This window comes from Mustela lutreola, chromosome 7, assembly GCF_030435805.1.
Source record: "Mustela lutreola isolate mMusLut2 chromosome 7, mMusLut2.pri, whole genome shotgun sequence".
Classification (NCBI taxonomy): Eukaryota; Metazoa; Chordata; class Mammalia; order Carnivora; family Mustelidae; genus Mustela; species Mustela lutreola.
The window spans coordinates 148142234-148157121 of NC_081296.1; the positions used below are offsets into that span (position 1 = coordinate 148142234).

A 14888-nucleotide genomic window follows, 5' to 3' on the forward strand; every position below is an offset into this window, starting at 1 on the left:
GAGGCTCCATCCCCCTCCTGCTCCCCTGACCAGTCACCCCTCAGCCCGACAGAAGGGAAGGGGCTCAGAACCAGGCGCCAGAAAGATCTCTGGTTAAGTCCTCGCTCCTTAACCCACTACCATGTGGCTTTGGACGAGAACCTCCCTGTGCCTCAGTGTCCTCAATGGGGAAATGTAAGGAGCCTGAGAGAATTAATGACACAGCAAAGCTCCAAGCGGAGGTGGCTCTCTCTCTATCTCGGGGCGGCCCTGAGCTTGGTTGCAGCTCCCACCGGAAGAACGCATTGCCCAGAGCAGAGTCAGTACCTGCCGTCTCGTTTTCCAGTTGACGCGGTCACGTTTCGATGCCCGTCTCTTTCCATTCCCACGGGTGCTGCTTTCTCCGTCTCCCTGTCACCAGTCCCTCTCGCTTGGGTCCATTCGAAGCCCTTCCGCCAAGGGACCTTCTATCTAAAGCAGACTCAATGATGTCACACTTTTCAAAGATTCTACTGTTTTTAAGTCCTCTCTACACCCAGTGTGGGGCTGGAACTCAACACTGAGATCAGGAGTCACACGCTCTACCGCCTGAGCCAGCCAGGCACCCCAGTCATGTCACACTCTCTACGGAAAGAAAACAGTCAGTGTCACCATGCTCTTGTTTCCCCGTGATCTCAGCCCTGACCGTGGAGGCACAGCCTTCCTTAGTGACATCCACACACCTTCCATCCCACCGGGACATCCCAGCTTGGGATGCCCTTTCTCCCCATCATTCCTCAAATACGCCCCACACTGGGTCGCTTCGGCCTCTTGGGTCACACTCTCATCCCCGTAGCATCTGATCCCAGAAAATACTGATCGGGGTGTCCACTTCCTCTTTCACCAGCCCGATCCCTCCTGGACCGGAAGCTCCAGTTCCAAGGGTCTCAGCACCAGGAAGCATCTGCCCAGTCTCCCAGTCGAGCTTCCTCTAACTCTCCCTCTCCTGTGACTTGACAACTTGCTTCTTCCTCTGTCACCGGTTCCATCCCACCTTGTGCCAGAGTTAGTGACGGACACGTTAGGGACACTGGATCCAAACCTGAATGTGCTTCCTGGCTCAAGACCCTTGCGGGCCTGCCGAGTGTGCAGCATGCGCCCCAGGGGGCTCTGATCCACTACTGGCATCGGGCTCGGCGGTCCTGTTCCAGGGCCATCAGGCACACCATGGGGGTCAACCCAAGGGGCTGCCAGGACTGGGAGAAAGAGCATTTATGTTTGGTCTGTCTTCTGATTCCTGTAGGCATGAAAAGATAATTCAGACAGAAAGAGGAAAACCTCTAAAGGGACCCATACCTAGTGTGACAGACACATGACCTTCACCAGAGTAGAACATTTTCCTCTCTTGGGAGCTCAGAGAGCCTTGTTGTTTCAGTGGGGCCACAAAGCCCCTTTGGAACAGCCGTGCATGTGTGTTTTCTGCGGTAGTGCTGTGTCTGGCCATCAATTTACACTTCCTTTACAATGTTTTAGGATCCAGCTCAGTCTTCTGGTTTTCATCCTTCAGGGTCTGTGCTTGCGGTGGGAACACTGACTGGCAGGTAAGTCCGTGTCGCCAGGGCTCCGCTTTGGGTCTGTGGTCCCCCAGGGTCAGGCGCAGGGTGGCTACCCCATCCAGCTTCTAGCCACCGCCCGAGAATTAAGCCAGAACGCAAAACTAACAGGGAAGACGGTGACCTTCGCATTCAGGACAGGCCGGGGGAGGAGGTATCTGATGAAAGCTCTGGACCTTCCTGCCCATGCACAGACACACATGTACACGCACACGTGCACACACACACGCACACACAGACATGCTTGCCTACAGTTCCAGGGGATTTGTGGAGCTCCCCAAGCCCTGATCTGCAGGCTGTGGGAGGAGCCTCAGCTTTGGAATTGGGAGAGAAAGCATTTCAAAGCCCCAAGAATTTAAAAATGCTTTTCTTGCTGCCCTTTCGAAATTCTAGAAACTGCCCAGATCCCGAGCCTCGCGCTCAGATTCTGCCAACGTGTATTTACCAAGAGTCTCCAAGAGGCCAGCCAGTAGGCCTGCACTTGACTCCCGGCTCCACCACTCAGCAGCTGTGTGTCAGGGCCAGCCAGACAACCTCTCTGAGTAGTTTCACATCATAAACCGTGACAGTATTACCTGCCTAGACACGTGGCCCTGGCAGTCGGAGGAGGTGGCGTAGGGGTTGTTCTCTGGGGTGTTGGTGGCTCTGATGCTCAATGTTTCGTACATTTTGATTACACTTTCATATCGTTTGTCATGGTACATATATGCTTGTTGAGGTTTAATTCAGATAGTTTGAGTGATTTCCTCCCACCCTTTCTCTCTAGAAAGCAAACCATTTAGACTCTGTTGGGAGGACTATGGAGTGTGTATGAGGGAAGAGGAACCATTTATAAGTCACAGGTCACAACATCTTAAGAGCGGGGCACCTCATAGCCAACAGAATTCTTCACAAAAATGTTTTGCCGTGTGTGCATTTGTGTGCGACACCCACACATTCATACACACACACACACACACACACACACACACACACCCTCCTTTTAACTCTCCCGGGGACGGTGGAAGCTTCAGACTCCACGGGCTCTGATGAGTGGCTGACAGCCAGTGATCACTAGAGCCACGTGCTGACTGTAAGCGGTGGGACAGGGCCTGGGAGCCGCACCAGGATGCCCAGAATCACAGACAAGGTCCCGTGGGTGGGAGAAAGGGCACATGGACTCTAGTGCTTCCCGCCGTGTCTGCCTCCCACATTCTGGTCCTCGCGCCAGCCTTGGCTCTGGATGGGGCCGTTCACGGGGCTCTGGAGCATAGCCCATCAGCCCCAGCCCCTGCACTTATGTTCTGGCCTCTGTTCATGGTCAACAGCACGTTAAAGGTAAATGGTTATTGAAGACACAAGTCGAGAAGCGAAATCCAAATTTCGAGGGTCAGCCCGTCCCCTGAACTAGGAAACAGAGAAACTCGCACTGCTCTCTGGCCGAGCCCGTGGAGTGTCCCCTGTCTGGGGTCCCCTGGGTCTGAAGCTGCCACAACAGGGCACCCACAGTCCTTTCCATCCCTGGAAACACTGGAGTCCGTGACTGTCACCACCGAGAACACACAGGCCGGAGATTACATGCACCGAGTATCGAGTCCTTGTTGGCAGATAGAAAGCACGTCTGTATCCCTTAGGGTTTGCTTCAACACTGTGCCTCCACGGTGGACTTGGCCCTTATCCTCATTTTATAATCAAGGATGTGGAGCCCAGACCAGGTCCATGGCCACCCTTCTGCCACCCTCTCCACCCAGGCTTTCCCTGGGCTGTTGCTGCCAGCATCACTCCCGGGAGGCCAGACACTCCAAGACTGGCCCAGCCCAGCCCCTGGGACCCACCCTGCTGCTCTGGGGCCAGATGTCTGGGGAAACCCATGCAGGGGCCCCTTTACTGCCTCCCCTGGCGAGGGGGCCTAGCCTCCGGGCTTTCTGTCCTTTGAGATACACATGACAAAACTCAAGCCCTGAGGTCCCTGTCACCACATCATTTCAAAGGAAAGCCAGCGTGCTGCTTTTCTTTAGGAAATGCTTATCTGAAGGAACTTTGCCTGAAAGAAAAGCCGAGAATAAGCGTTCTTGTTAAGCCAACAGAGTATTTATGAAGCCCCAAGAGGAATGGTTTTTAACATTACTGTCAAGTGTACTAGTCTTCCTTTATCTTCTCACCAAACAACTTACTGTGCTTTTTCTCGTGTTCCAACAGGTGGTTTGTGTTCGACACGGAAACAAAAGATCTGGTCACCGTTCACACGGACGGAAACGAACAGCTGTCCGTCATGCGTTACTCCCCAGGTGAGAGCTGCAGTCCGCTGGCCATACAGTTAGGAAATCCTGCGTGGATGTCTTTAACAATTTTTTTTTAAGATTTTATTTATTTATTTGACAGACAGAGATCACAAGTAGGCAGAGAGGCAGGCAGAGAGAGAGAGAGGGAAGCAGGCTTCCTGCCGAGCAGAGAGCCGGATGCGGGACTCGATCCCAGGACCCTGAGATCATGACCTGAGCCAAAGGCAGCAGCTTAACCCACTGAGCCACCCAGGCGCCCCGTGCGTGGATGTCTTTAAAGGAAGAAATCTCGAAAGCCGCCTGAGCGGAGCTTAAACTGTCCTGCTTCTAACTGTCAAACGTAGACAAAATTAGACCGACTCGCGTACTGAGTCCGGGCGGTCACCACCCAGCTGCAGACAGGACCCACGCTTAGCCATTCTGGCTTCGCCGGAGCCCCTTCCAAGCAGTTCCCAGAACTTAGCCCTTCATCTGTTAATATGACCAAACACATCTTGAAAAGATGAGGCCTCTTTATTTTTTAACACCTTTATTCAGGTGTAATTGACAGATTCTGAGTGAATTCAGGCCACCATACAGCCGTCACCACAAACCTTGCCATTGCCCCAAAACTTTCCTCCCTGCCCCCTAGCGATTAAGCTCTACTCCCACCCCTCAGCCTTAGGCAACCACTGATGTGCTGTCTGTTCTATAAATCTCCTTTTCCGGACATTCCCTATCAATGGAATCATATATTACAGAGATCTTCTACCTGGAATACTGGTTTTTGAGATTAATTTGGGTTGTTAAGCATGTGTCCATACTCGATTCCTTTTGAAGTGCTAGAGAGGATTCCACTTTGTGGATATGCCTCATTATATGCTTATCCGTTCATCCGTCAGCGGCCGTGGGGGTGGTGTCTGGTTTCTAGTTAATAGGAAGAGTGCCCCTGGGAGCACTCCCTGTAGGTCTCCTTGTGGTTTGTTTTCATTTCTCGAGGGTGAATTCCTAGGCAAAGGACTGGTGGATGGCGTGGTAAATCTGTCCAACATTTTATGAAACGGTGCCCAACGGCTTGCCGGAGAGTCTACAAGGTCTCGGGTTCCCACCAGCAACGTGTGGGGATTCGGGTTTTTCTCTGCATTTCCACAACACCCGTTATTACCTGCCTCTTTCACGACGACCCTTTCTGGTAGGGGTGGAGTAGTATCCCGCGTGGTTTTAACTTGGCTCCCAAACTCGGAAACGCTGGGAATGTTCGCCTGTGCCTGTCAATCCTGCCCGTACCTTTGGTGAAATACCTTTTCAGGTATTCTGCCTGTTTTCTACTCAGGTTGTCTGTCTTACTCTTGAGTTGTAAGAGCGCTTTCTAGGGTCCGTGTCTACGTTACCAGCTCTGCCACTTGCACGTTTCCTCCCAGGTGTGCCTTGTCTTCCCGTCTTCTTAATGGGGTCTTCGGGAGCAAACGCTTTCCATTCTGCTCAAGCCCAGTTTCTCAGGCTTTTCTTGGAGGGATCACGCTTTTCGTGTCGCGCCCAAGTCCTGCAGGTTTCCCCTTGGCTTTCTTTCAGAAAGGTGATTGTTGGGGCGCCTGGGTGGCTCAGTCCGTTAAGCATCGGACCCCTGGTTTAGGCTCAGGTCATGATCTCAGGGTCGTGGGATCCAGCCCCGGGCCGGGCTCCACGCTGGGTGTGGAGCCTGCTCCAGATTCTCTCGCCCCCTGTCCCTCGGCCCCTTCCCCTCCTTTGTCTCTCAGAGTATTTCCCTTCGCGCGGTTTCAGTCACATGCCATAGACTTTGATAGATGTGCTTCCACGTCCATTCCGTTCAAAGCACTTCCTAGCTTCCCTAATGATTCCTTCTTGGGCCTGCGGGTTCTTGAGATGTGTGCTGATGAGTCCCGAACGTTGGGGGATTGCCCATGTCCCCTCCTGTCGCGGCCGGAGCATATCTTGTGTGGCTCTAATCAGGCTTGCCTCATGGAGACTTGTTCTCACGGCCTGACACTGGTCGTCCCGGACCGTGTCCCAGGCGCACTTGAGGAGACTGTGCGTCGTGCCCTCTACGGGTCGGTGGGACTCGCTGGCGGCCAGCGCCAGGCTGACCCATGTGTCGCTGCGGTCGTCCTGTCCGGTCGACTGCTGCGGCCGTGGCCGAGAGGGAAGGCTCGCCGTCTCCCGCTGACGCCGCGGGACCTGTCAGTTCTCTTCCCGGCCCTCTGTTTGGCTTCACACGTTTTGGACGGAGGACAGGCCAGAGCCGCACCCCACACCGCCAGCCAGGGAGGCTCGCATCCTCCGCCCGCGGCCGTGCGCGCAGGGCGTGTCCGGAGTTCAGGCCGTTTCCGGGTCGGCCTGGCTCCTACTTCCGCTGGCGCGGCGGCGTCTTCCCCGGGCATGCGCACAACCGCGCCGTGGCCGCGAGCTCCGGGCTTCTCTCCAGGCTGCCCCACGCAGGCACGTACACGCATGCGCGCGGCCTCCCACCGCCGCAATGGACTCACTCCAGCGCGAGCGTTGAGTGCAGCCTGCGGGAATCACGGTGCTCACCGCTCCACCAACCTGGAGATGGTCACTTCTGTCCACAGTGCTGCAGGGCAGAGGCCTCGCCCAGAGCTCTGTAGGGAGTGAGCCGCCTCACCACGGAAACAAAGCCGCTGGTGCTCAGGGCCCTGCCCGGCCAGAACCTCGGAGCCCCCCAGCCGGTGGGCGGGGTGAGCACCGCCCCAGGCACGCGCCCCAGGGACTCATGCTGTCCTTCCCCCCAGGTTCAGCAGCTTTTTTTTTTTTTTTTTACGATTTTATTTATTTATTTTACAGAGATCATAAGTAGGCAGAGAGGCAGGCAGAGAGAGGGGGAAGCAGGCGCCCTGCTGAGCAGAGAACCCGATGCGGGACTCGATCCCAGGACCCTGAGATCATGACCGGAGCTGAAGGCAGAGGCTTTAACCCAGTGAGCCATCCAGGCACCCCCAGCAGCTTTTTAAGCATAAACACTTCTCGGATGGATTTATGCCTTTGATCATTTCCAGAGTACGGAAATGGTTATTTTGGTCGGTTTTGTACGTCTTTATAATCGCTTTATGGGGAGAGGATTTGCCAGGCTTCTCCCTGGGCCACAGCTGGAAGCCCTGCCTACTTATTTTTAACATAGCCACAGTGTCACTGTCACTTGCTCAGCTCAAATAGCATTAACTTCTTAATATCATCAAGTATTTGAATAGTCAGTATTCAAATTTTCACTTGACTTCTTAACAGTTTAAATTGGGATCCAAGAAAGTCTCATACATAGTAACTGCCTGGGATGTCTCTGAAGTCCTTTTTTTTTTTTTTTTTTTGAAAGATTTTATTTATTTGTTTAAAAGGGAGATAGTGAGAGAGGAACTACAAGCAGGAGAAGTGGGCGAAGGAGAAGCAGGCTCCCACTGAGCAGAGAGCCTCATGCAGGCTTGGATCCCAGGACCCTGAGATCATGACCTGAGCCGAAGCAGACGCTTAACAGGCTGAGGCACCCAGGCGCCCCTGAAGTCCCTTTTAATCCACAGTTCCTCCTGCTTGTCCTCTCTCTCCCTCCTCCACCCCCTCCCCCCTTCTCATGTGTACAATGTTCACTTGAAGGAATGGGCTCATTTTTCCTGTAGTTGTTTTCTCCACTCTGGATTTTGCTGAGTGTGTCCCCATGGTGTCCTATTAACGTGTTCCTCTGTCCCTTGGACTTCCTCTGATGTGATGTTTGCTTCTAGAGCTGGATTCCATCTAGGTTCTGCTTGTATTACTGTCTTCCAGCTACCAGAGAGTCACATCTTCTCTCACTTTGTGTGATCTTAAGAGCTGTTGGTGCCCAATCTCCAAATCCACACAGGGCTACAAATGAGTGGTTTGGCGATGTTAGATATTCTTCTTCACTTATTAGATATAACAGTTCCATAAAGAAAAACTGCTGATCATCTACTTTGTTATCCAGAAGCATGGCAGCATTCGTTAAGGAAAGTCAAGTTAAATGCCTGATTTCTTTTTTTTTTTTTTTTTTTTTTTTAGTTTTATTTATTTGAGAGAGAGAGTGTGTGCAAGCAGCAGGGAGGGGCAGAGGGAGAGGAAGAGACAGTCTTAAGCAGACTGTGTGCTGAGCAAGGAGCCTGACGCGGGGCATGATCTCACAACCCTGAGATCACAACCCAAGTGGAAACCAAGTGTTGGACGCTTAACTGCCTGAGCCACCCAGGTGCCCCTGCTTGGTGGCTTTTACTTTATTTACCAATTTCCAAAATAATGAATTTGTTCTCTGTACCCCTTAACAATGATGAATCAGTGGTGGTGGGTTGGATGCCATTGTGAACTGAAGTATATTTGTTCTCTTTCCGTCTGGGATAGTTATCACAGGTGGAGCTGTTTACTCATCATTACTCAGTGGAAGCCTGAGTCCTTCTGACAGTGTGGGTGCCAGGAGGGCTCATGGCTGCTGGGCAGGCGCTTGCTTCTAGGCCTTGTCATTGGATGCTTGTGTTTTAGGAAATGCTATTTTTCTGTGATATGCAGGATATTCAGCTACACAAACATTCTCAGAAATAGAAGTTTTGTCCTTAGACATGCTTGGCCAAGACTGAGCTTCTACTGCTTTGTAGGAATTCTCTATTTTATAGGCTGAACGGTCATCCTCTCTACGTCATGGCAGAGCTGTGTTCTTAATCTCCTCTTGTATCATTAGAAAAGGAGCACCCCTTCCAGATGTGTTTTCCTGGTGCCTGAGCAAAGTTCACACTTGTCACCCTAAACAGACACACACACCCCCCGCCTCAGGCACCTTGGAACCTTTTCTCCAATGTTGAGAAGATGTTTACTCAGCTCAGAATGCTTTTCATTCTTGATGTTTTAAGTATCATATTTTACTGTTAATTCTGGCAAATATTTCGCATTCTTCTATGCGTATTACATGTTTGTCATCATTTTCTGGTTATTTGAATCTTCTTGAAATGCAAGAAGCCCTTGTCTGCACTCTCTTTCCTAGGAAGCCCTCAGATCTCTACCAGCTCCTGTGGACATGAGCGGAGATCTTTGGGGAGTATATTTGCATTTCTAGTCAGTTATCTTGGCCATCCCCTGGAGCAGGGAGCCCAATGTGGGGCTCAATCCCAGGACCCTGGAATCATGACCCAAGCTGAAGGCAGCCGCTTAACCAACTGAGCCACCCAGGTGCCCCATGGAGCTTTTCTTCATTAACCAGGGGACCCTTTTCTCAAAGAGGCTTTTGTACACCATGTTCATGGCACTGTTATTCTATGAGAACTATTCTAAGTGGTAGAAGCAACCCTCGTGTCCATCAGTAGATGGATGGAGAAGCAAAATGTGGTCTAGCCATTCAACAGAATAGTATTCAGCCTTGAAAAGGAAGGAAATTGTAACACATGCTGTAACAGGTGACTCTTGAGAACGTTACGCTGAGTGAAATAAGGCAGACACAAAAAGACAAATTGTATAATCCCACTTACAGGAGGTACCTAGAATAGTTGAAACCCTAGAGCTGGAGCAGCTAAAATTATAACAGATGGCTCCACTATGAAAGAAAGTTAACAGATGATATGGTAGTTCTTACCTTGAGGTCATTTTAGAAGTGTACAAGCCAGCATGCCGACATATCGCGTGGCAGGCTTTCAGCCGTGCTTTGCCCTTAATCTATGTCACAGGGGCAGCAGAATCAGCAACAAAGTCCTCCAGGCTCTGGAGTCAGACTGCCTGGGTTCAAATCCCAGCTTCCGTAAGCCTCTGTGACCCTGGGCAAATTACTTTACCACTTTTTGCCTCAGTTTTCTCTCCTGTAAAATGGGCATAATATCTGCCTGTCTTCAGGGTTTATGAGGATGAAATACATGAATACAGGAAGAATATAGGAAGAGTTTAGGATGGTACCTAGTGGACACTACATAAATGTGAACTGTTGTAATTTGATAATAATTATCATTAGCCTTTAGTGTCTATCATCATCAGTATTGTCAGGGCCCTGTCAGTTGGAGGACTCAAGGGTGGATGGTTTCCCATGCAGCTCTGCGGCCTTCTCGAGACCATCCCCACAGATGGTCTCCCCCTCCGGCCTCCACTGTCCTTGGCCTGTTTACCCCTATTCCATCAGGATTCCCACCTGGGACAGGCTGACTTGGTCTTGCCAACACCCTTATTTTGACCTGGCCCAGGCTAGGACTTCCTGAAACAACGTTTCCTGATGGTTTGTTTCCTGTAGGACTCCCTACCTTGCAGAAGGAAAATCTGATGACAGTGTTCGGGGGGGAGAACCTTTCTTAATGACTTACGATGGCCAGTGACCCCCAGGACCTTTCCAGATGCTGTTCAGGGAATCCTCTGAATCGCTATGAGATGGAACCATTGCCGTGCCCTGTGGATGGAGGTGCTGGTGTTTGGTGTGAGAAGGGACGCATTGCAGTCCCCCAGCCGGTGCACAGAGACCCTGCTCCTCTGGGTTCCATTCCAGACCCTGGTGCCCGCCCCACACATGGTTCCGGTCTCCTTCCTTCTGCTTCCTGGCCTCAGGAAAGTCTGACCTTCTCTGGATTAGGCTCTTGGGCCTTGTTTCCTTCCCAACATATCCTGCATCGCCCCTCTGTGCCTTCACACTTGGCAGCTCCTCTGCCGGCTACGAAGGTGGGCTCTGCTTTTATGCTACATTGAGCTCCTTCCCTGTGTTTCCACACAAGCACCGAAGCCCCATTCCTTAGGCTTTCCTGAAAAACCAGGAACCCCAGGCGAAAATGGTAACTGATGGCCTATTTGGAAGAGAGGGGGATAGGGTCTTCCAGGCAGGGCAGGGGTGTGGGAGGGAGGACAGAGCGTGCAGAGATGAGGTAGGAGGGGTCTTCCAGGCAGGGCAGGGCAGTGTGTGCAGAGGTGCGGTGGGAGGGGCCTTTCAGGCAGGGCAGCGTGGTGGAGGGAGGACGGTATGTGCAGAGGTCTGAGAGCCTGAAGCTCAGTGAGGAGCGAGGTGGCCCCATCCTGGAGGCTCTTCTCAGCCCATCACTGAGGGAACGAGTGTTGGTCCTTCCCTGTGGGAGTGGCAGGGACGGAGCTGCTAAGGGGAGAGATCTGGTCAGGAGTGGATTTCTTTTTTTTTTTTTTTTTTTTTCTTTAAGAATTTTATGTATTCGACAGACAGAGATCACAAGTAGGCAGAGAAGCATGCAGAGACGGCGGGGGCGGGGGAGAGGGAATCGATGTGGGGCTCGATCCCAGAACCCTGGGATCATGACCAGACCTGAGCCACCCAGGCACCCCCAGGAGTGGACTTCTAAAAGACAGCTTTGGAAGTGGTATAGGACTCCCCGAAAAGCAAACTTTTCTCTTTAAGTCCCTGATTTGGCTATTTTTTTCTAGGTCTGTGATGTCACTAGCATTACTTCTTGTCATTGATAAGTGTTTGTATTTAAAATAAACATCAGGGGCGCCTGAGTGGCTCAGTGGGTTAAAGCCTCTGCCTTCGGCTCGGGTCATGATCTCAGGGTCCTGGGATCGAGCCCCGCGTTGGGCTCTCTGCTCAGCAGGGAGCCTGCTTCCCCCTCCCTCTCTGCCTGCCTCTCTGCCTACTTGTGATCTCTGTCTGTGTCAAATAAACAAATAAAATCTTTTTTAAAAAATCAACGTCATTGCGTATTTCTGCAGATGGGACCTTCTTAGCCATCGGCTCGCATGACAACTGCATCTACATCTACGGGGTCAGCGACAATGGGAGGAAGTACACGCGGGTTGGCAAGTGCTCGGTAGGCGCTCTTCTCATTTTCGCGGGGATGTGTGTGGTCACCACGTGTCTGCCGTGCCAGGAATTTACAAGGCACATGAAACACATCCCTCTCTTCCCTCCCAGGGTCATTCCAGCTTCATTACCCACCTGGACTGGTCTGTGAACTCACAATTCCTCGTGTCAAATTCTGGAGACTATGAAATCCTTTACTGTGAGTACACCCCAGGGCCTGTCTGGGTTTGGATCACATAGAACATTCACTCCGAGACCAAAACGGGGTCTCCTGCAAAACCCCACTTCCCATACTGCCTCGGCCTGTGCCGTCGCCTCCAGGCCTCCGTTGCCTTTTCTATAACGCAGGGGAGTTGGGAAGGGCCACCTCTAAGAGCCTGCACACCACTGAGATCCTTAGGGGCCCAGGGTAGTGTGGGCCCCTCTGGAGCAGAAGATGCTGGGCTCCAAGGAGAGGGATGCCAAACCCTGGAGGGAGACGCCCGAGGGGGCAAGTGGGGCGGGAAAGAGTGGGTTGTGAAGGCGTCATCCCAAGCAGGCAGACACAGTGAAGTCTCTCCTGCCTGGGGGGACAGCAGTCCCGGGGGCCCCTCCTGCTTCTCTCCCCACCCCTCCTGGCAGTGTCTGTGTCCAGGCAGGACCTGAGGACACCAAGGATGATAAGGCTGGCACTTCCAGAGCACAGGCCACACCCCATGCACTGGTCCTTACACGTGTGCCCGGCACCTGCTGTGTGCTGAGCTCTGGGCTAAGCACGGGGATCGTGGGGCAAAAGGAGGGTCTCGTGTGCAGCCTGCAGGATGGTACTAAAAACTTTATATACATTTTCTCTCATGATCCAAAGCTCTCCAGGCTTATCCCTTTTATAGACAGGAAATCTGGGCTCAGACACGAGGCCACAGCATCAAGAGCCAGTGCACAGGGAGGCAACTGTCCACTTGCTGGGGAACCCAGACAGGTGGAACTGCTGGCTTGGAGGAAAGAGGGAAATAGCACATGCCAGGTGGTACCCGGTCTTCCCTCCCTGCCCTGTCCAAGGTGCTGCCTGACACAGGGCAGAATCAGGGGGAGAGACTTCAGAAATAGGCCATGGGTCTAGAGTCTTCTCAGACGGTCTCATATGCTATGAGTGAGAGCTCATTTGAGGAACAACAAATCACCTGGGTATGACTGGTTTCCATAAGCTGCTACTCCTAACCCTGGGCTGCAGGGGTGAGTGTGTGTGTGTGTGTGTGTGTGTGTGTGTGTTGGGAGACAGCTGGGGGGCCTGAGTGACAGCCTGTGGCAGCTGTTCAAGGGCTCTGTGGGGGAGCGGGGAAGGGAGACACTGACCAATTGGAGGCCAAGGTACCTGCGGATGGTCAAAGAGAAGCCAAACTGCAGGAAACAGCCCCAAAGAGGGAAATGGATGGGAGGTGGTACCCGGAGGCCCCAGGTGTGCACAATTGCGGCCGTGAGCCCAGCTCCCACGGGGCTGGGAAGCGGAAGGGGTCCCACTCCACAGGGCTCTGTCGCTGGCTGGACAGGGCTCTAAGGGCCAGCCTTGTCAGGGGAGGAAGGGGGCCTGTGACTCAGACATCACCAGACTTGGATCTGCTTGTTCCAGGGGTTCCCTCTGCTTGTAAGCAAGTCGTAAGTGTGGAAACTACAAGAGACATTGAGTGGGCTACTTACACCTGCACTTTGGGGTTCCATGTCTTTGGTAAGTTTTCTGAAGCTTCCATTCAGTTCAAAATAACATGTATCCACTTTTAGAATATTTCTCTAATAGTTACAAGCTCTCATGGTCGCCGGTTTTGTCCAGCTGCTCTGTTGCCACATGAACCCTATAAGGACATGCTCCCTGCTGCTCCCAGGGGAAGAGCCAGGCGAGAACCAGAGAGAGGTTTAACACTTATTGTATGAGTCCTGAGATAATATTCTAGAATCTTCTATGAGGTTGTGCCAGACTTCCTAGAAAGATAGGCCAGATGGCACTCAATCTATTTATCATTTGTTAGTTATATTTTTTTTGGTTCTTTAAATTTTTCACTTCCTGTAAAGTTGAGATTGGAATATATTTATAAATGGTATAAAATAAACTACCACAGTGTAGCAGAATAAAAAAGAAAAGACAATATTTATAATCTCTTTATGTAAGACCATAAGTCAGTAAGGTGGTCAGAATTTCACAAATCTCTTTAGAGCTAGCATTTATCATTTTCTGGTATAAATGCTAGGAACTCCTGGCTTTAATCTAGATCTGTCAGTTGAGAAATGGAGGTACAGTCAGCTGTCTCAGATGCAAAGTTATTGGGACCAAAAGGGTCTCCCAGAGCAATGATCAGCAGACACTGCCTCCTCCCCTCGCCAGACTCCAGACGCATGGCAGGCAGACGCCACACCTGCCGGATGCCACCCGAGTAGCCACAGAGGGCAGATACCGAGAAACACCGAGGGCACCTGGGTGGCTCAGTCTGTTGAGCGTCTTGATTTCAGCTCAGGTCATGATCTCAGGGCAGTGGATCGAGCCCTCCGAGCCCCCGTCCTCGGGCTCCATGCTCAGCAAGGACTCTGCTTGTCCCTCTCCCTCTGCTCCCTCCTCCACTATACACACACACTCTCTCTCATAAATAAAGAGAATCTTAAAAAAAAAAAAAAACACCTGAAAGGCACATACCGGGTTAAACCATCCTTTGGAGAGACTCATATAGAGTTCCCCCCAAAAACCCAAAAGTTAGGAAACTGTAGGCTGACGACTGGTCAGCTTCCCCTCAGATGCTTTGGGAATAAAGGAAAGGCATTGTGTCCCAAGCCAGAGTTTCTGACATGCTCTGTGCTGTGGGGTCCAGAAGGAAGGGGCCCCCGAGAGTCATAGGAGCCCAGAGAGCCTGCCGTGGCTCTCGCCTGGGACCAGTGATCTGGGAGCGGCCACGACGGAGACGATCATGGGCAGGCTGGGAGCTGGCCCTGGCTTCGAGAGCCAGGGACTCCGGGCGATCTGATCTCTGTGGCAGCTCAGTGGCGGGCCCTGCGCAGCGTGCCCCGGTTTCTCTGGACTTCAGAGCTCTGTCAGTGGCCTTCATTTCAGGAGTGTGGCCGGAGGGCTCTGACGGAACCGACATCAACGCCGTGTGTCGGGCCCACGAGAGGAAGCTGCTGTCCACCGGCGATGACTTCGGCAAAGTGCACCTGTTCTCTTATCCTTGCTCACAGTTCAGGGTATGGTCTTCCCCGGACCCTGCCCTCGGGGCACCTGCGTCGTGGCCCCACCTGGCCGTCTGGTGATTGACTAGAAAGGTCGCCTGCATGAACCTGCCAGTCTCACATGCAGACACAACCCTG

The 14888-nt window shown here is 52.3% G+C and overlaps 1 protein-coding gene across 5 annotated transcripts in view; it reads left to right on the plus strand.

Moving 5' to 3' along the window:
- EML1 (EMAP like 1) overlaps positions 1–14888 on the plus strand; it is a 173003-nt gene that overhangs the window by 156039 nt on the left and 2076 nt on the right. For all 5 annotated transcript variants that reach the window (XR_009355867.1, XM_059183091.1, XM_059183092.1 and 2 more), the window contains 6 exons: positions 1492–1559; positions 3750–3838; positions 11474–11571; positions 11676–11763; positions 13171–13266; positions 14635–14765. Coding sequence is in view for 4 of the 5 variants with exons in the window: in XM_059183091.1 (XP_059039074.1) it covers positions 1492–1559; positions 3750–3838; positions 11474–11571; positions 11676–11763; positions 13171–13266; positions 14635–14765 (570 nt within the window). In the remaining variant the exon portion in view is untranslated. The remainder of the gene's footprint in view (positions 1–1491; positions 1560–3749; positions 3839–11473; positions 11572–11675; positions 11764–13170; positions 13267–14634; positions 14766–14888) is intronic.